General features: G+C 40.5%; 1 protein-coding gene and 1 long non-coding RNA gene across 32 annotated transcripts in view; one reads left to right on the top strand and one right to left on the bottom strand.

The window, feature by feature from the left end:
- RIMS2 (regulating synaptic membrane exocytosis 2) overlaps window positions 1-8062 on the bottom strand; it is a 577313-nt gene extending 569251 nt beyond the window's left edge. For 11 of the 30 annotated variants that reach the window (XM_081816348.1, XM_081816344.1, XM_081816355.1 and 8 more), the window contains exon 1: window positions 6914-8059. In XM_081816348.1, the coding sequence (XP_081672474.1) occupies window positions 6914-7089 (176 nt within the window). In that variant the 5' untranslated portion in view covers window positions 7090-8059. Of the gene's footprint in view, window positions 1-6913 lie in introns of all 30 variants that reach the window. The other 19 variants (XM_081816378.1, XM_081816376.1, XM_081816375.1 and 16 more) reach the window with 4 other exon arrangements.
- LOC115939637 (uncharacterized) lies at window positions 7520-20892 on the top strand. Of its 2 annotated transcripts, XR_014144331.1 has the most exons (5): window positions 7520-7553; window positions 10160-10336; window positions 11372-11476; window positions 17692-17851; window positions 19985-20892. It is a non-coding gene; the product is annotated as an uncharacterized LOC115939637 (long non-coding RNA). The 2 variants fall into 2 exon arrangements; XR_014144330.1 differs by lacking the exon at window positions 7520-7553 and having other exon boundaries at window positions 8677-10336.
- The last annotated feature ends 327 nt before the right edge of the window (window positions 20893-21219 follow it).

Below are 21219 nucleotides of genomic sequence, written 5' to 3'. Positions count from 1 at the left end.
GTGGTTTTGATTTGGATTTCCCTGATGGCTAATGATGATGAACATTTTTTCATGTGTCTCTTACCATTTGTATGTCTTCTTCAGAGAAGTGTCTTTTCATATCTTCTGCCCACTTTTTGACTTATTTGTTTTTTGGGTGTTGAGTTTGAGAAGTTCTTTATAGATCTTGGATACCAGCCCTTTATCTGTAGTGTCATTTGCAAATATCTTCTCCCATTCTGTGGGCTGCCTCTTTGTTTTGTTGACTGTTTTCTTTGCTGTGCAGAAGCTTTTTATCTTGATGAAGTCCCAAAAGTTCATTTTTGCTTTTGTTTCACCAGCTTTTGGAGATGTATCTTGAAAGAAGTTGCTGTGGGCGATGTCAAAGAGGTTACTGCCTATGTTCTCCTCTAGGATTTTGATGGATTCCTGTCTCACATTGAGGTCTTTCATCCACTTTGAGTTTATCTTTGTGAATGGTGTTAGAGAATGGTCGAGTTTCATTCTTCAAGCACATTGGAAATTTACAAACACTTCCAAATTAAATTAATAATTTTTAAAGCAAAATATTCCTTATATTAAACAAATTAAAATTTCAAAATGACATATCACAATATTCTTCTGGTTTCTAGTCAAAACAGATATGTGCTTAATCTGAAAGAAAGAGGAGTTGCAATCATACACAAATACTGTAAGTTTGCTTCAAGCAATATAAGCAAAATTGGACATATGTTTAAAAATTATAGTTGATTTCAAAAATAAGGGCACTAATACCTAAGCAAACCTTTTTCTTTTCAATTATTGAATTTCACCTTGAAAGGAATCAGTACCTAAATGAACACAGTATCTCATTCCCAATGTTTCATTCATTCACCCAACTAATAATTTTGAGTACTACTATGCATAAAGCATTGTGTTAGGTTAGAAGCACAGACTGAAATAGTGAGCAAGACAGACAGGGTGTTTGCTCTCTGGGAGTTTATAATCTAGCAAGGTAGACAGACCATAAACAAATAAATTGTAAATTTTAATAAGCATAAGTGGGGAAACATTAAAGATGTTGTAGAAAAGAAGAAAGAGAACCTACTTAAGAAAGAGGCAAGAACACAAACTTGAAGCTAAGGTCAGAAAGATGAGAAAGAGGCAGTCATACAAAGATTGTGTGCATCTGAGAAGCAATGCAAAGGAGAAGAGCACTCTGAACTGTAATAATTCTTCAGAATCCATTAACATGATAAGATTCCCTGAGTTCTCAGATATAATATGAATAAGACAAATAAATAAATACATATTTTTATTAGTAGAGTAAAAAATTGATCCCAGACAAATCTAAGGACAATCATAGAGTAATCTGCACAAATTAGTTTCCTCACATTCACCCAAAACAATCAGTATTTTGCTGATAACCAATAATTTGGTGTATTATTTTCACTACTACCCTTTAGTTTCCAGACTCTTTAAGAATGGTTTTTGCTGTGGAAACTGCTTCCAATTCATCACCTTCCCTGACCTTCTAGATAACTAATGAAGTCACTTAAAAATCTTCAGGTATTCTTCTAACTTCCCAGTAGACAAGGAAGAGAACGTCTCAATTTAAAAAAAAAAGGTAAGATTTCACCCAGAAATGCTATAATAATATTAAGGCCTAGAAACTGTTGTCTATAATCAGTTAATAACAACTATTCGTTGCACACCTACTTATGCCAGGACATTTAGTCTATATTGATCACAACAATCCTTCAAGGTAGGTGTTATTATTCAGATAACAGAGATGAGGAAACACGGGCTCAGAGTGCTTAACAACATAAGTAAGACCTTACAGTTATTAATTAGTAAAATAAGGTTTCAAGTCAAAATCCATCTGGTCCCTCACACTTGCCTCCATTACCTCTCTCTTTGTCACACAGTATGACTAGTTCCTTATCAACATATATTGTCAACAAAAAGATATTATTTAATTGTCCTAGTTAATTTAAAATACAGAATATATATAATTTATTACGTACTGTCTCATAAAATGCCAATCAATGTTTTAGAATGCATTTTAAATTCTTAGAAACTATAGGTTTTCAATTTTTGACAATGGCCATGGCTATTTACGTGTACAATAATGATTTTTATTTAAAAGTCTTCATGATTAAATTGCATCTATTATTTGACATGCCTTGTTCTTAAAATTTCATTTAGCTCTAAGAAGACAATATGGTAGTTTTTTAAATATTAGAATGAAGAAGATCATTCTAACTACATCATAAACCTCAAAGCCATAAAAAAAGTAATAAATTCAAACACATTTTTAAAAAAATCCTGACCAATAAAAAAAGGTCATAAAACAAATGACAATAAAAAGAGCTTCTACAAATCACTAAAAATGACCAACAGAAAAATAACACTTTAAACAAATGTAAAAGGCTCTCAGCCTCACTGATAATAAGTAAACTTCAATTAAATCTACAATGGCATATTTTTCACCAAAATATTGGCAAAGATTATCACACACTGAATTGGAAGGGATGTAGGAGTCTCCCTAGTTTATGTCACTTATGCATACTTATTCTATGAAAGTAAATTTGGCAATATTTATTAAAATTTAAAACACACTGACCTTTTGACCCAACAATGCATTTCTAGGAATTTATTCCAAAGATACATTCACACACATAGGAAATGATATACGTACAAAGATATTTATCACAGTGCTTTTCTAATGGCAAAATAATTAGAATCAACCTAAATATCCAAAAATATGGTTCTAGTTAAAGAAATTACAGAGTATTCACAAAATGAGATATTATGCAGCCACTAAAATGAATGAGAAAACTATATATTAATGGGTGTGGAACTGATCTCCTAAAAAGTAAACTGCAGTACACATTTGTGTTTTTTATATGTACACATATACATCCATATATCTGTGTGCACACAGATACATATCTGTGTACACACATACACATACATATGTGTGATATACACACATATCTACTCCTACATATAGAATATTTCTAGAATGGTATACAATAAACTGGCAAGAGTAGTTGCCTCTAGCTTGGGGAAAAACACAGCTAAGAAATTTTGTACTAAAGGTATATATTATCCATTAAATAAAGAAGCTTATAAATTGACTTTGAAAAATACTCTTAAATTATTTTTAAAAATCTAGAACTGCTCATCTATGTTTTAAATGTAAGTTAAATTGTCACTCTGATCTATCATGAAACTTTTACTCATTGTCTTCCTTTATTTGGGGAGTAAATTATCTCTTTGACATTAACAGAAAATCCAAACTAAGAATAAAAAGATAATTTATACATCAAGAAACATAATTTCTAATTTGATATTAAAAAACCTCTCATCTGAAAGACTATAATATGCACTAGTAGAAACTCAATAAATATTTACTGAATGAATACTTTTCTATTGATTTCAGTGGTTTTGCTTTTCTCATGCATTTTTTTCACAATACCACCACAACAACAACAAAACCTCACTGAAAAAATACAAACTTAATAAATTATGCTTTAATTTCAAAGAAATTATTCTTCATTTTCCCAACAAAATTTGTAATCTGCCTCATTAACATTACCACAAGTCATAGCAACATTACTTATTAGGTACCTAATATGTGTAGGTGTTAAAGATGCTGCAAAACAGAAACTTCAAAGAAGAGTACATTTTTATTCTTGCCCTCAAGAAGCTTACAATCTTGAAAGACAAGACTTAAAAATATTAATAAGTAAAAGAACATTATAGATTTTACCAGTAGATTGAGTTATCAAAACTAAAACTATAAAAGGATTTTCATGTAAGGATAAAAAAAGTAATTACTGATCTATTGAGGGATCTACTGAGATATAAAAATGCTTCCAAACTTTTAGTATCTCAATTCCATGTAAAATGAAATTACTTGATGGTGACAGAAGATTTCTTGAGTATGTGGATGTTCAGCAAGGCTTTGAAGAAATTGCTAATAATTAAATATAAATAGTTCTTAATTAATCTCTTCCCAAAGAGAGAGATTACTATAGTAATGGTCTCAATAGTGGTCTCAATCTCCTTTGATTGCTCACCTCTCTCATTAAAAATATCTCAGGCATGAACTTCTTAATACGTGCGTATTTATTCACAAATTATATGTATCTTAATATTGTCAAACTATATATTAAATATCAGTAAAACAATTTCTTTTTCAAATAGAAATAGAAGTTTTAATATTCTCTTCCTGTACTCCAACATATCATCTTGTGATGTACTTTGGTATGCACACCCCACTCTGTATGAATACTTAGTATGAAAATATTTTCATCCAATGGTTTGTTTTTCACACATCAAACTTATCTTCTAATATAGTTGTTACAAGCAGCAGACATGAATTTGATTTTCAGCTTCTCTCTGCCCATGACCTTCTCTCAGAATAGACGTTAACATGCAATTAAATGGACATCACTAAAGAAAAACAAAGGATAATATAGTCTTGACCGGATGAACAGTCCCTAAAACTTAATGAGAAATAGTAATCATTGAAGAATACTAGTATTATTTTTTCTTATACATAGTATTTATAACTTAATACCCAATATAATATTACTTAATAAATTATAAAATTCTTCAAAACTATCTTTATTATAATTCTATCATAAAGTCTATTCTTTTCCTCATTTTCCTTGCCTCATCTTACTTTATTACAAAAGCCAAAAACATTTTTAAACAACATTTAAAATTAAATGTTTTATGCTTTAACCTCCAAAAAACTTCTTGTTAAAATGAATATAAAAATAATTCTGAAACCATGTAGGCCACTTTGAGGTATGACTCCTTCCAAGACTATTAGGTAGAAATGCAAAAAGATATTTAAAATAAATATGAACAGATTTTTCATCAATGTAATTTCAGAGACTGTATGAGTGTATGTTTAGAGAATGTTTTTACCTAAACTATGCAATTATGAATGCATGAACATTATATGTATTTGCATAGTATGTAGGTTTACATAGAAATGTAATGTATATAATATACCTACGTGAAAAAACCTTTCACAACATTTTCCTAATGTAATATACTGCTCACTCTGAGTAATTCTTAATTTAGTATTCAAAAGTTGGTTTACATTTCTATATATCAGCACAAGAGTGAACTAGCCAGTAAATACTACGATTTAGCATACTACAAAGAAATAAAAACACATTGTACATTTAAATATGTGGGTCAAAGAAATAAAACTACATTTTATTTGACATCATTTTGGCACCACTAATTTTATTGCAATTATAGTAAAAAGTATAGATTCATATACCTGAATATCACACCCTAAGTTATCAAAAGCTTGGTATTGTCAGTATATATAGTTAAAGCAAAGTGAGTAGAATGCTCATAAAGCTTTTAAAAATAATTAAGCTACTTAATCTCTTAACCGTTTTTCATTTCCCAAGCCTACTAGTAAATCATATTCCCAAACAAGTCTCCAAACCCAGAAATTAGCTTTGAAAAAGTAATTCTTCTTTATTCCAGTTAATATGTCAGGAACATTTGCTCTCTTAGCGCTTCAATATTTTTTGAGAAATTGTATTTTTCTCAGATATTTGATACATTTGTTACCACAATTTATAGTATTTTTCATTAAAATATGAAAATACATATGTATAGACAGAAACTTGTTTCTTTATAAATGTATTAAAGAATACTGAATTGAACAACCTGTTTTTAAAATTTACATGATTAGAGGTCATGTATTAGTTCCTTCATAGAGGAACTCTACTCTTTCAATTGTGTGTTTCTGTGGAGAATATGGGAAAAGTGTATTTGATAACACGCAGAAGAACCATCCCACCTTTAACATATAAACTGTACAAGTTAATCTCTTAGTACATAATTCATTTCAAGTAAAAAGAAAAAAGTTGAGTTGGAAAAACATAAAAAGGTTACGCGTCTTCTGCACAATCTCTTTCATACAGTAACTGAGAAATCAAATGCCCATAAAACATTTAAAAGCAAACCTGTAGAAACAAATCGCTTTGCTAGACTGAAAGAAAAGGAGTCTCGAAGCTGTCTGGACAGTTCCCTGGTGCTGAAGTTACACAGCGCTAAACCGATGCCTGGGTGCTGCTTTTACTATCCCACCCTCGTCAAAATCCCGGCTGCCTACACTATGAACACGAGTACTAGAACTTCGCAAGGTAGGAAGCATCCCAAACTGCAGTAATGGTAGGAAAGGGAGCCTCTTCAGAGTCTCTTCAGGATTAAACAGATTTACTAGTTGCAAACAGAAAGAGCAGCAGAGTGCAGGGTGTTAGAACCCGCCGAGGGGGGGGGGGGGGCTGGAAGATGGCGGCGGCCGCACACCCACCCGAGACATGCCAGAGCTTAGGCCCCTCGCCTGCACCGCCGCCCTCCTGCCCGCAGCGACCGTGGGCAGCTCTGCTCGTCTCACTGTTGGAGGCAGAACCGCCCTGCGGAAACGCCGGACGAGGCGCTCCGGCTGCGCCCGCATCCCCGGCGGCGCGCCTTCGCCCGGGTCCCGGCCGGGGAGCACCTGTGCACGGCCATATTGGATTCACTGCCCCAGTCACTGCCTCCGCACGGGGGCGGCTGGAAGGGAGAGGGGACGCGCGGAGCCTGGGTTCAGCTTCAGCCCCGTGGGGGCCCTGGAGCCCAACTGGCCCGCGAGGGAAGCCGGAAGGACGCCCGGGAAAATTACAGCGTCCAAGGGCTCGCCATCCTCATCTCAACCGGCCTCGGCGCCCTCCCTCCCCGACACACACCCCCGCACTCTGACACCCAGAAAGCAGCCCCGGCGGCCGGCGCCGGCCGCAACCCTCGTGGCCCAGGCGCCGCCGGCTGGAGGGAGGGCGGCGATCCCCGGCGCGCAGGCGGCCGCAGGGCAGCGGCCGTGGGGGCGGAGGGTAGGGAGGGAGGCGGGAAGATGGAGCCGGGTCCTTACTTGAGCACCGACTGCTCCTTCTCCTCTTCTTTCTTCTGCCGATCCATGACGGCCAGGATGATTTTCCTCTCCTCCTCCGTGAGGTGGCTGAGGTCGGGCATCTCGGGCTGCAGGGGCGGCTGAGAAGCCGCCGGGGTGGGAGCCGGGCGGCCCCGCGGCCCGACAGGAGCCGACATGTTTGGTGGAGCTTAACCACCCTAGGGAAGCAGGGAGGCAACTCCACTGGCGGCGGCGGCGGCACCCGCGCGGGCGGCTGGGGCAGCCTCCGGCGCTGGGACAAATACATACAAATCAATGGCCTTCAATCCGAGGCGACAGCCCCCCTCCCCCAAGAAAGAAAGAGCCGGGGCGGGGGGGCGGGCGAGAGGGCGAGCGCGGGGGTAGTGAGGGCTGAGGAGGGCGCTCCGGGAAATGTTTCTTCTTCCCGGGGCCGAAGGGCTGGCAAGTGAGCGGTTTGGCAGAGAGAGCGGGAGGCCGGGCCGGGACGCGGTGTGCGCGGAGCGGCGGGGGAGGGTGGTGGAGTAAGGTGGCGGGGACGGCTAAGGGTGGGGTGACTGGAAGGAGCGGGCGGGAGGGCGGCGCGCCGGCCGGGGCGCGAGTGTGTCCGGCGGGGGCGCGCGCCGCCGCGGAGGGGAAAGGGGTAAGCTGCGAAGTAGCCCCCTGGGGGAGTCCCGGGGACTCGCTCCAGGCGCTGGGAGGCAGCGTCCTGCCAGCCGGAGGGGCCGCCGGGGCGGGAGCCGAGAGGGTAGTAAGGAAACAGGGGCTAATTTCCCAGAGAAGCAGCTCAGCTGTCCCGCCGACTGACGCGTCACTGGGCTTCCAGGCGCCGCGGAGGGAGGACCCCTCCAGAAACAGCCGGGAAAGGGCCGCGGGGCCGAGGACGGCCGCCGGAGACCGCTCCGGGCTAGAGCGGAGAAGCGAAAGCGAGGAAGGGATGACAAGGGCTCGCGGCGGAGATTCCCGGGGCCCATCGGCTGCCAACGCCCGGATCCGAGCGAGCTCCGACGCGTAGCAGGGTCGGGCGCTGGTGCTTCCTCATCACGCGCCTGCCGGCGGACCCTCAGCCGCCGCCGCCCCTTGGCTCCCTGGAGTCGGCGCCGAGGGCCGACTCCCTACGCCGCTGCCGCTGCTGCCGCCGCCGCTCGGTGCCGCCGCCAGCGCCTCCTCCGCCCCTCCGCCTCCCGGGCTCCTCCCGCGGGGGCCGCGTCACCTCCCGGCCGCCCAGGCCAGGGCACGGCGAGCACCCCTCCCGAGCGCGACCTGTGGGCTGGGGGCGGGCGGGGAGGGGGGGTGGGGAGCGAGTTTTCGGGGGGCGCTGGAGAACGAGAGCCTGTGAGGGGGCGCCTGAGGAGTCGAGAGTCGGGGCGAAGAGTGAGCCTTGGTAGATGGGGGCGCCCTGGGGGTCGGGTCGGGCGGTAAAGGAGTGGGAGCCTGGGGGCAGGGGAGGAGATGGGGTGTGACTGGGAAGTGGGGGCACCTCTGGTTTTAGAAAGGAGGGAACTGTTCGGAATAAGGGAGAGGATGTCCAGGTGTCGGGCTTGGAGGTGTAAGAGTGAGTGCGTGGAGGGGCTCCCGAGGTGTCATGGGTGGGGTCCTGGAAGGAGGGTCCCCTTGGGTGCCGGGGGTGAGGGGGCTCGCCAGGGTTCCTTAAAAGGAAGGAGAGGGAGCTATGAGCAAGTAGGGAGTGCAGGTGATGTCGAGGACCAGGAACCCTGTGCAGGAGGTGGGGGGTGGGGAGGGGAGGATGAGGAAGTTCTGGAAAACTGAGGGCTTTTGGCCAAGAATGCGTGGAGAGGTACTGAGGGGACAACGTGGGAGAGCGCAGAGAAGTAGGGATATGAGATTGGGGGAGTTAGGGTTTGTCTGGGAGAGGTGTGAGGATGAAGAGGAGCCGGGAAGCCGTGAGGGTGCTAGGATAATCCGGTGGGTGAGAATGAGCCTGAGCTTGGGCCAAGGGCTGCGGTCTATTTGGCCCTTCCTGGGGGGCCTAGTCTAGAGAGAAGAGGCAGAGAAACAAGGGGATCAGGTTAACGTCTGCGTCTGTTTTTAGAGGCACAGAGATGGATTCAGTGAAAGATACAGAGAACCAGCTGAGGGAGAATGGCAGTGGCTGCCGCCGCCTTCTCTGGACCCAGCTGTGCGCAGTCCGGACAACCCTCCGGGTGGGGGCAGGACTGGGAGCGAACTGGGAGGGGGGAGGAGAGGCCCCATGGCCCTGACTGGGGGTGCATCACTAGTGACCATCCTCTTCTGGGCGCTCTCCACAAGAGAGTTGGGGAGTGTGTGTGTGTGTGTATTATGTGCACACCCCTACCTCACCTTCCACACTTGCAGTGTTTAGTACCAGGCCAGATTATGGTCAGATGAGTAGTGTAAGGCCTTTGGGGGTTGTATTATATTTACCTTCTTGGTGTGTAGTAAGCACTCTCCCTCCTGCCTCTGTTCCCCAGGTACCATATGACTAACTCCCAATTTAAGAGAGCTGGGGACAGACAAAGCAGCCCTAGAAGTCTCTTGTGACTTCTAAGCTTAAATGTCTGTGTTTCTTTTCTCCCATGCCTTGTAATTGGGAAGAGGGAAGAAGGAAAAGTTTACTTAAGTGCTCTTGTTTTTTTAACTCCCTTGCTTCAAACCAAAAGAGCATACTCCAAATGATTCCTTTTTCATCTTTTTAGAGCTAAGCAAACTAGAAGAGATCATATGTATCCCAATTTACTACATCAAAAACTAATGATGTAATGTATGGTGATTAACATAACATAATAATAAAAAAATTTTTGTTTTAGTTGAGAGTTAGAGAACTTAATAAATCTCTAAGCCAGCCTCATCATCCTACGGGAAATTGAAGACTTAAAAATCAGCCACCTAGTAAATGGCAGCACTACAACTAGAACCTAGATATTTTTACTCCAGTGTGAAACCATGGTGGTTTTCAACCCTGGCTGCACATTAAAATTATCTGGGTCACTTTTCAAAAATACCACCTGGGTCCAACCCTAGATCAAATGAATCAGTCTCTGGGGTTAGGACCCTGGCCTGGTCATGGGTATATTTTGACACTCCCTAAGTGACTAATGTACAACAAAGGTTCAGAATTACACCGTGAGCATCGCAAAATAGAAAACAGGAGGAACTGGGAGGCGGAGAACAAGAAGAACACTTCTTTTAGTTATTTTAGGTTGAGTACGTAAAGGTAAACTTAAAAGCGGTTGTCCAAGTTAAACAGTTTCGGTGTTCCCTTTACAGTAGAGCCACATCCTGGCCCCTGCACTATTTTCTACCAGTAACACAGCATGCGGGGTGCCGGTGGCTGTGTTTCCCTGGACCCCCACTGCCTCTCACCTCCCTGGAGACACTGTGAAATACAATGCACAGGAGATGGTATCATGGGGACAGCTGACTTCTTACAGGATTGAAACAGAAGTGAGTGATCTTACTGTGTTTCATTTTTACATTTCTTTACTACAACACATGATTTTCCTATTAAAGGGAATCCTCAGGAAGTATCTTAAAATCATCTTCTACCTTGATTCATGTATCTTTCCAAGATAAAAATGGGTCAGACTATATATCATATGGATAAAATATCACATAGAGGGGTGCCTGGGTGGCTCAGTCATTAAGCGTCTGCCTTCGGCTCAGGTCATGGACCCAGGGTCCTGGGATCGAGCCCCACATCGGGCTCTCTGCTCGGCGGGAAGCCTGCTTCTCCCTCTCACACTCCCCCTGCTTGTGTTCCCTCTCTTGCTGTGTCTCTGTCAAATAAATAAAATCTTTAAAATATATATATATCACATAGAATTTTTAATTTACTACTTTTCAAAGTAATAGGCCCAACTTAATATAAGATTGCTATGCTCAGAACTAAAAGTACCTTCAAAATACCTCTATCCTTCAAAAGATCTCTATCTTTTGATCTATAGTCTGGAGCTTAGAGGCATTTTGTTTTGTTTGTTCTGGTTTCGTATTTACTTAAAATGCTTATCATATCTTACTGTATCCTGTATGGCATATGTTTTGCTTGGGCATGTCCCTCAAATATATGAATTTGAGGTTGAGTTCAAACTGATTGTTCTTAACTTTAGAAGTAACTGACCGTCTTCATCATTGAATTCTCAAGGTCCTCTTGACAGGCTACACACTAACTCCAAAGTGCAAGTCCTTTCTTCAATTCCGATAGGGACACAAGTTTGTAAAGCCTTTAAGTCTGTGGACTTTAATTTTTACATGTGAGTAAGAGCTACTTGTAATCTACTAAATAAGTCATATGAAGCATATCTAAACTAAAATCATAAACTAATCACTAGAATCTACTGAGGACTCAGCACTCTGCTAAGATTATCTGGCTCCCTGAAATCATTGAAATCATTGCAGCTTTCTTACTGTACATGAATATACATAGGTGGTTGGTATTTCTATAGTTTCTCCTAACAGATCTCCCTGCTTGTATCCTTGCAGCTCTACGGTCTTTTCTCAACGCAGCATGAAGAGCAAGCCTCCTAAAACATTAATCAAATCATATCACTCCACTGGTCAAAATCTTGTGGTGGCTCTCCATATTCAGTAAGTCAAAGTTAAACTCTTTAATTGGCCTACAAGTCCCACATAATCTCTCTGACCTCATCCACTACTTTCTTTCAGGCTTTCCTCTAGCTGTTCCCTCTGCCTAGAACACTCTTCGCTGAAGTATTCACTTGCTGACTTCCTCTGCTCCTTCAAACTTTTGCTCAGTTATTCATCCTGTTTAATATTCCAGCCTGCCCCACTGCTCCCTGGTTGCTCCAGTCTCCATTACTGTACCCTACTTTTCTTTTTTCCATAACACTGGCCGTTCTCTGACAACTTTTACTGCACGTTCACTAATATCCCAATACTAATGTATATCATTAGTTATCAACTTCCCTCTACTGGAACATAAGCATATGCACAGAGCAGGATTTTTACTCATGTAGCCCAAACACCTAGACAGTACATAGCACATTGTAGGTGTTCCAACAAAGACCTGTTGAATGAATTTCTGGAGAGAGAATTTGTCATCATTATTGGTTTAAGTTGGGCAGGAGAAAGGGGAAAAAGCATTCTCAAAAGAGGGAAACACAGGTACAGAGAAGTAAGATCTAAACTTTGCCAAGGTATATAGGTTCCTTTACAGTTCATCTCCTGCCTACCTCTAGGCTTTTCTCCAATCCAGCCTACCAACATATTCCCCTCTGCAGCCATGACAACCTTGATGCACTTTACTGAATGTGTAGTTTCTCATTTCTGTGACTTTCTACTCCCTCTCCCATAACCCTCTTCTCAGTCAGTTATCTTCTTTGTCTTCATATGCTCATCCCTCCCTTTCTCCTCTTTCCAACATTTAGCCTGGGCTCTCTCAGCACTGCCCAGACCTTGCTCACAGATAGCACTTGTCACATGGCATTGTAAGCATTTACTTCCTTCTCTGTAGCCTCAACTACACCATGAATTCTTTAAGAGCAAGGAGTATGCCTTCCACTCCAGTTTCCCCACGGCCTGCCAAACTATCTTATATGTTATAGGGGCTCAATAAATATATGCTCCACAATTACATGAGTGGTCACAAAGTAATGAGAAAAATCACTGTTACTGGAGTATGCAGGGAAAGAGGCAGAGAACTGTAGCAAGACATAAAGCCGGAGAAATAGGTTGTAGGAAGATTATGCTACAACCTTATATGCTGTGATGAAGAATTTGAACTTGCCCTATAGTTCTTGGACAGGCAGTGGAGGGTTTTTTTATGCACAGGACTGACATGATCAGCTTTAATTTTCAGGAGAATATCCTGCCTTCAATTCCTCATCCACATCCAAAACAGCTGCTAATCGAATTACGGAAAGGACACAGATGTGCAGTGGGCTTGGAGACACAATACCAGAGTTTTTACCTCCTGTCTCCAGAATTCATTTTTCGGGCCATTTTACTCAGTAGATTAAAACAGCATGATAATGAGGCCAAGGTCATGGTTTAAATCCCTGGGTGAGTCAGTCAGTGCAGTGGCCACAGCTGACTGTTCATCTTGCCAGTTGTCAGATGACAACATGTTATTCCTTGACCAGGAACTGTGTGGAAGAATATGACTGGTTCACCAAAAGTTAATCAGCATTATTGGAAAAGCAACACAAAGTACTTAGCTGTGGTTATAGGACCATACTGTCATTTTAATTAAAATAACAGTATTATATTAGGGATAACAAAAGAGCAAGCATCAGAGAAAGAATACATTGTTTATTCCTAGAATAGAAGCTCAAGATTAGTACAGTTTAATTATTGGGATTTGAGGCCAAGATGTAATGAAAAATTTAGTGGATATTGGTGTAGCTAAGCTTTATTAATTGCTTTTTGTGTATTTAGCCATGTAGGAGGTTATTTCTTAATTATTATGTCATAAAACCCATAGAGTCATTTATATTAAAAGGATCTGGGAAAATCATATTCTAATCATCTTTCATTTATAGCATTATAAAGTTATTTCTATTTTTATTCCCTCCTAGCAGTCAGGGAGCACATCTTTAAAGTGAAAAAGGACAATATTAGAGATTGGGACATAGAGGTACTATTTTCTTAATTATACCTTCATCTTAGTTACAACTCTGACCACTTATAGAAGTAAAAAAACAAGTGAATTTTATGAGATCAGAAATAAATTAAAAATCCCTAATGAACAAATGGATCTAGGCATTATAGCAATTAAATAGCAACAGCTGCTAACATCATAAAAGATAATCAGCCAGGCATTATGTGCTTCCTGATAGAAGAACACAGAACACAACACAACCTGTGAAGTTGTCTTGTAAAAAACGGAAAAAAAAAAAAAAAAACCTGAATTTGAACATCTTCTGGATCCACCTATCAATTACAGGAAACACCGAGAACAAAGGACCATATTAAACTGCACCATGTAATATGTGGAATGAAATTCAGGTTTTATAGCAAAATACATTACATGGAAAAAATAAAGAGCTGGAGGGAGGATCTATACTTTAAATGAAACCTAACAGACCTCATCCAAGAATTACATGAACCTCATTTGGACCTTGATTTTTAAAAAAAGACTGGAAAAACTTTTGAGAGAACTGGAAATTTGTACAGTAGCAAGGTATTTGATAATAATAGGTAATTATTGGTTTTTTAGGTTAATAATGATACTGTGATGATATTAAAAAATAAAGATTCCCTAGTGATACATACTAAAATACCTATGGATGAAATTACTGGATGCGATATCTGAGATTTGCTTCAAAATAATATGGATGGGGGTGTGAATGGAGCAAAACTAGTCATGGAAGACAGTAAAAAATCCTTCATAACAAAAGTTTTTAGCAAAAGAATAAGAGTCTCTAGCTTCCATTCTGGCTGACTTTCATTAAACTGGAAAATCAACAAACTCAGATAACCTTTTCTCAAGCATTTATTATTTGATACATACCAGGTTAGCTGCTTTCACATTTTTTACCACCTTCTCACACCATCCCATGAAGAATTAGTATCACTCCATTTCACAGGTTAGAAAACACCCTGAGAGGTTAATTGATTTGACTGGAGGAAGAGCTTGAATTCCAAGGCAAATTTTCAAATCGAGGTCTCCCAGCTCCCTGTCCAAAATTAATGCCACTACACACAATTGCTTAATATGGTTATATGCATATATTGTTTCCCTGACTAAAATACGAGTAAACTTTTACTGCAATATTTAACGTATAATAGACATCATAAGATAGTTATATTTAACCCAAACTGTCACACTTAAAATGGCAAAAAAAAAAAAAAAAAACAATTATAACAGAAACTAATGTGTAGTTAAGGTGACCGTATGTTCCAGTTTGCCTGGCACTATCCCAGCTTGCCCAGGACAGCCCTTGTGTAATCTGTGGATCAGGGGTAATTACTAATTACAACTCCTTTCACTCTCAAAAGTACCCCAGTTTGCCCATCAGATTTTGTGGTTGTGCCTCACTTGGTGCAATATGAACTGGGCTCAGATGGACAATATGTAATGGGTATAGAAAATCTATTTCAATTCAAACAGTGTGTTCCAAGATAAAGGTCTGTGTCATAACCATCATGTATTTACCATACTACATTCCAGACATTTAATAAATTTGATTGAAATAGAGTTAACGAATTCTCCATTAGAAAAGAGTAAAACCCCTCTGGTTAGATTATACTCTCCCCTAGGACAAGATTTTGACTCCTTCTGGAATCCAGAAATAGGAATACCAAGAATACTGAGCCCATCTTCTAATGCAGATTCATGGCAAAAATGGATCAAACAGCCTAGGATTTGTAAGACAAGCATAATAATGGTTATAGATGTCATCCACATAGGCTAAAATACAGTGCAAGAAGATAAAGAAATAACAATCTTCCCAACTGGAAGCAAAGATAATAGTTGTTTATTTGAAAACATGTAGGAAGTGATTGTGGAAGTGTTGGCCAAAATCTAATGACTTAGGAATAGCCTGCAATCTAAGATTTCCAACAAAATTGTGGCTTTCGGAGACACGGGATGGGTTGATCTTCTGCAACATGAACTGGCTGCTGTATATTTCAGATGTCTGCCTCTGCCTGTGAGGATCACTGTAGCCTTATCTAGATGGTGCCTGATCCAAATGCTTTCGTCCATGTCCTTTACTCTGCCAGACACTGAAATTCAAGAAACTGCCTCCTAGATCTGATGGAAGGAGAGGCAAAGCTTACTATCAGCTTTGTATTGATGGTACTTCCTCCCTAATTACTTCACTATCTTTCCGATTAGCGTCATATAACACTAAACTGAAAGGGAGATAGAACAGAGTCCTGTCATTTCCCACAAGGGAAAGGTGAAGAAAAGATTAGCAGAAGAGATCAAGACTAATTCAAGTCTATTAGAGTCTTTACCTTAGTGATAATTTAGTTCATCCAAATACCAGAGAGAGAGTAATAGATTTATCATTTATTGGCTGGGTATTTTATAGGGTGCCTCATATATAGAGAAAATGTCACCATGCCAATAATTTTGGAGAAGTTATTCAACTTTGGGAGCTTTGGTTTTTCTCTTATAAAATAAAATTCTTCTACCAGGTGATCAGTGAGATTCTTTCTACCTTTCAAATGTAATGATTCTATAAAATACTACCATTATCTAACACTTCCAAAACATATCACTCAAACAGCAAGCATGTACCAGGAACTACTGAGAAGAACATAGCTGTATTTCTCAAGAAATAATGTCTCCCTCAAAAACTTCATAAGTCTAGCATGAGGCACAAATATTTATAATCCATTGCGGTACACGCTATAAGAGAGGTATCTATATAATTCTGTGGGAGTACAAAGAGAGGATATACTTACCTTTTATGAGAAACCATAGAAAATTTTCAGATTTTTTTTGTTTTTTTTAAAGATTTTATTTATTTATTTATTTATTTATTTATTTATTTGCGAGAGAGAGAAAGCATGAGTGGAGAGAGGGGCAGAGGGAGAGGGAGAAGCAAGCTTCCCGCTGAGCAGGGAGCCTGATGAGGAACTCGATCCCAAGACCCTGGAATCATGACCTGACCTGAAGGCAGCTGCTTAACGGACTGAGCCACCCAGGTACCCCAAAACCATAGAAAATTTTCAAATGGGTTTTGAAAGAAAGGTTATTTAGGCAGAAAAACAAAGATGAATACATGGAATTGCAAATTATTTTGTATGACTTTGTGTGGGTTTTAAGAGGTTGGGAAGGGGCGGTTGCCGCAAATGAGGCTGGAAACAGAACCTCTATGATATGGTAAGGAGTTGGACTTCATCCTGCAATAGTGCTTCCCAAACTTGAATGTGCATAAAAATCACCTTTGTAGATTTCATTAAAATGCAGATTCAGATTCACTTAGTTTTGGGTAGAGCCTGAGAGTCTACATATCTAGTGAGCTCCGAGTGATGCCTGGTATACCACTGATCCATGGACCACATTTTAAGTGTGAAGTGTATTCTAAAGTAGGAAAGTGATATGGTAAGATTGTTTTTAGGAAAGGTTACTCTATGAACAGGTAGGAAGTGAAATGAACAGAAGCAAGAGTGGTGCTAAAGAGAAAAATGAGGAAGCTATTGAAATAATGAAGGTCACATAGAACCTGAACCACGGTAATGGAGATGGAAAGGAGGGGGTGTCTTTAGAATATTTCTAAGATGTAGGATGAATAGGACTTGATGACCAATCAGTTGTGACACGTGAGGGAGAGAGAGGAGTCCACACAAGAATCCAGTAGTCTCAATTTGATTTAAAGATAGAAAATCTCATTAAATCAGTATTGAACTACATCCGCAAAATAAGACAAGACCATAAAAACACACTTGTTTGGCTATAGCCATCTTTGGCTATTGTTCTATTTAACCCTGTAATAGTCTCAGATGGATCTAGAACTATGTTGTCCAACATGGTAGCCACTAGCCATAGCCACACTAGCCACATGTGGCTATTTAGATTTAAATCAATTTATTATTATATTAATTAAAATTAAATAACATTAGAAATTCAGTTCTTCAGTTACACTAGTCACATTTCAAGCACTCAATAGCTATATATGTGGCTAGTGGCTACATATTGCAGAGTACCAGTATAGAACATTTTCACCTTAGAAGAAATTTCTATTCCACAGCATGATAAAGGATCAGTTCAGCATCTGTATTGCAGGGAATCAACATAAAAAGCATCCCAATGTCTTTATTTTTTTATTTCTTTTAAATAAAATATATCATTTTATAAGATGTTTTTAATATTTTTTTTTACCCAACAGTCAAGGAATTAAGAAATGGTAACATTTGAAAACCACGCTGAAGGTGAGGAAATCTTGGCAGGCTCAACAACATCATTTTCCTTTGAGAGACACCACCAGTGTTTGGAAATCCCAGAAGATGTCTCAAGATTATAACACCCTTGAGAAAATGAGCTCATTTGTAAGTAAGTGCATGAGAATGGTAACAGACACATTCCCCATATGTAAGCAATGGATAAATAAGGCTTCATTGTAAAGCTTCATGCAATTGCCATGAGTAGTTTAAAGATTTATTTATCTGAGAGAGAGCGAGTGAGAGCATGAGCAGGGGGAGGGGGCAAAGAGAGAGGGAGAGGAAGAATCTCAAGCAGACTCTGTGCTGAGTGTGGAACCTTGAGATCATGACCTGATCCAAAACCAAGAATCAGATGCTTAACTGACTGAGCCACCCAGGAGCGCCTGCCATGAGTAGTTTAGACAAGAAGGAAGAACTGAGTACAACGGTTTAAAGATGGAGTCTGTTCTAGGGCTTTTCCCCATAGCAACAGACAACTTACCAATAAAGAAAGAATAAAGAAAGAAGGCATCCCTGTTTTACTCTTACTTTATGTTTAATGAGAAAATTGTGGTTTCAATGACTACCTCAATGAAACTAGTATCTAAAATTGTATCTCTGGGGCGCCTGGGTGGCTCAGTTGGTTAAGCGTCTGCCTTCGGCTCAGGTCATGATCCCAGGAGCACCCCCATCAGGCTCTCTGCTCAGCTGGGCACCTGCTTCTCCCTCCCCCTCTGCCTGCCTCTCTGCCTAACTTTTGCGTGTGCTCACTCTCGCTCTCTGTGTCAAATAAAATCTTAAAAAAATAAATAAAAATAAATAAAATTGTATCTCCAACTTCAGTCCTTCATACTCAACTGTCTGTACAGCACTTATACTTGAGGGTTCCACTACCGCCTCAAACTTAATATGCCTAAAACAGAATTTATCCACGACTCCCTTCCTCAACAAAAAAAATAAAGTTCCTTTTCTGACTTCCACTTTTCTATCACTGGAGTCATCATTTCCCCCCAGATCTTCTGGAGCAGAAATGTCAAAAATATCTGTAATTATTCCTTATGTTTTGCTTACATCTAATCAGCCCCTACATACTATTATTTCTTTATAATATCTCAGAGATAAATTCTTCTCACTACCACCACTCTAACTTAGGTTATTATCACATCCCACTCAAATAATTACAGTATCCTAAGTATGTTGTGGAAGGAAAACCACTGGACTTTGAGTCAGTGTACCACTAGTTAGTTATGTCATCTCAGGTGTCACAATCTCTGAACCCTAAATTCCTCTATAAAATGAGTAGAACTGGACAAGATAATCACTGTGTTCTCTTCAGTTCTAAACCTTTGTGCCAGAACTACTTTCCCTTGCTTCACTCCCTTCTATTCTTCCCTCCAAATCATTCCACACACCACTCGAAGATTAACCTTTTAAAAGCATCACTTTTGGGTGCCTGGGTGGCTGGTTGGTTGGTTGGTTAAGTGGCTGCCTTTGGCTCAAGTCATGATCTCAAGGTCCTGGGATTGTGTCCTGCATCGGGTTCCCTGCTCAGCGGGGGACCTGCTTCTCCCTCTGCCTCTGCCACTCCCCCTTCTTGTGCTCTCTCTTTCTCTGTCAAATAAATAAATAAATTATTTAAAAAGCATCACTTTTATTATTACATGAAGGAGGCACACTAAAGCAACAGTTAAGGATATCAGCCCTAACGTCAGAATGCAAGTATTCTAATCTCAGCTCTGCCAATTGCCAATCATGTTACTAAGCATGTTCCTCATCTGTCAAACAGGAAAAGAGAGAGCACCTCATTAAAGATTTCAATAATTAAATGGGGTAATACATGTATAAAGCCTGGCACATTGTAAGTGCTCGATAAATGTTATTCTGACATTTCCCAATCAAAACTCATTAATTGACCCTGCCTACAAAACAAGTCCAAAATCCATACCCTGAGTTTTCAATGTTTCCTTACACTTGCCCTGACAATTATATTCTATAGACCCTCCACCCCAAACATATTAGTCTATTCTCTATCTTCAAGGGGTTTCTGACTTATTTCCATCTCTTCAGTATCACTTATGCCCAGAACACCCCAGCGTCTTTACTTACTGAAATGTAGCCATCTGAATCAGAAGGCTTTCAGCTACATGATACAAAAGACCAACTTAGACTAGGTTAAATAATAAGGAAATATATTGGTCTAGTGGTAAAACAGGTTTCAGATTGGCTTGATCCAGTGGCTCTACCTCTGTTTCTTTGCAGTTCTCTTGCCAGTGCCCTCCTCCATATATTTCCTTGGCCCTTAAACTGACTGACATCTGGAAAAATGGCTGTAATGGTCCCAGGCTTCACCTTGTTGTTGGAGGAAGAGAGAGATACTTTCCAGCATTCCAAACAAGATTCCTGAAACTCACCTTGATTGGGTCATATCCTCCTCTCCCCCATCCCCTACCCATAGCCCCAACTGAACAGTGATGTGACCAGGGGAAATGGAGTGTGCTAATGACTGGATTAAACCAACCACAACTCCTCCTGAAGCTTGATGTGGATGTGGGATAAGCTTCCTTCAAAGTACTTGAGCTTAGAGTAGAGGATATTATCCAAGTTAAAGTCTAGATGCTGTTAGTAATGGGAAAGTAGGTAATGAATATTAGTTGCGGAGCCAAGAATGTCCATTCTACCATCCCTAAAGTCCAATTAAAGACCATCTCTTTGACAATGTCAGTTTCTATGAATACTGCCTGGCTTGCCCTATACTGTGTCTTTTATGCATATATCTCTTGCCTCCTTAAGTAGATTATAAGTTCCTTGAAGTCAGGGACATTATATTTCTATTCAGTACTGAGCTGCAAACAGCACTCAATGAAGGATAAAATAGTTTTATGGTATATTCAGTGCTATATATTTGGAAAATGGAACTAGGTGGTTAAAAGGAGTGGCCTGGGTGGGAAAAAGTATCACAGCTCTCAGAATTGCCCTTTGAGAAGAGAAACAAGTTAAGCAATGGATCTCTGGGTTAAAAACAAAACAAAACAAAAACAAAAACAAAAAACCTCAATTCCACTCCCTGAAACAGGAGCCCACAGAATCCCATCTCTCCTTTCAGAATGAGTTTGAAGCCAACATGATTTTATCTTTTTTTAAAGATTTATTTATTTTAGAGAGAGAAAGAGAACTCGAAGGAATGGGGGGGCAGGGGAGTGGAGGAGGAGTAGGGGGAAAGGAAGAGAAAGTCTTAATCAGACTGAGTGCTGAGCAGAGAGCCTGACCTGGGGCTTGATCTCACAACCCTGAGATCACGACCTGAGCCAAAATCAAATGCACCCCCGAGGCACTCCCCTAACATGATTTTATAATAAATAGCTGTGTTTGATGATTATATTTATGCCTCCACCAGTGGCTTTCTCAGCCTTGACAATCTCAATTTAAGTTTCTTATTTCCTTTGGATCTTCCAAAGTGTTCTCTCTCAAGTGGCATCTGGGAAAACATATTCATT

Source organism: Leptonychotes weddellii, chromosome 4 (genome assembly GCF_054177405.1).
Source record: "Leptonychotes weddellii isolate Sample4059 chromosome 4, ASM5417740v2, whole genome shotgun sequence".
Taxonomy (NCBI): Eukaryota; Metazoa; Chordata; class Mammalia; order Carnivora; family Phocidae; genus Leptonychotes; species Leptonychotes weddellii.
The sequence above is the reverse complement of the archived record's forward strand: the minus strand, read 5'-3'. Positions and strand labels throughout refer to the sequence as shown.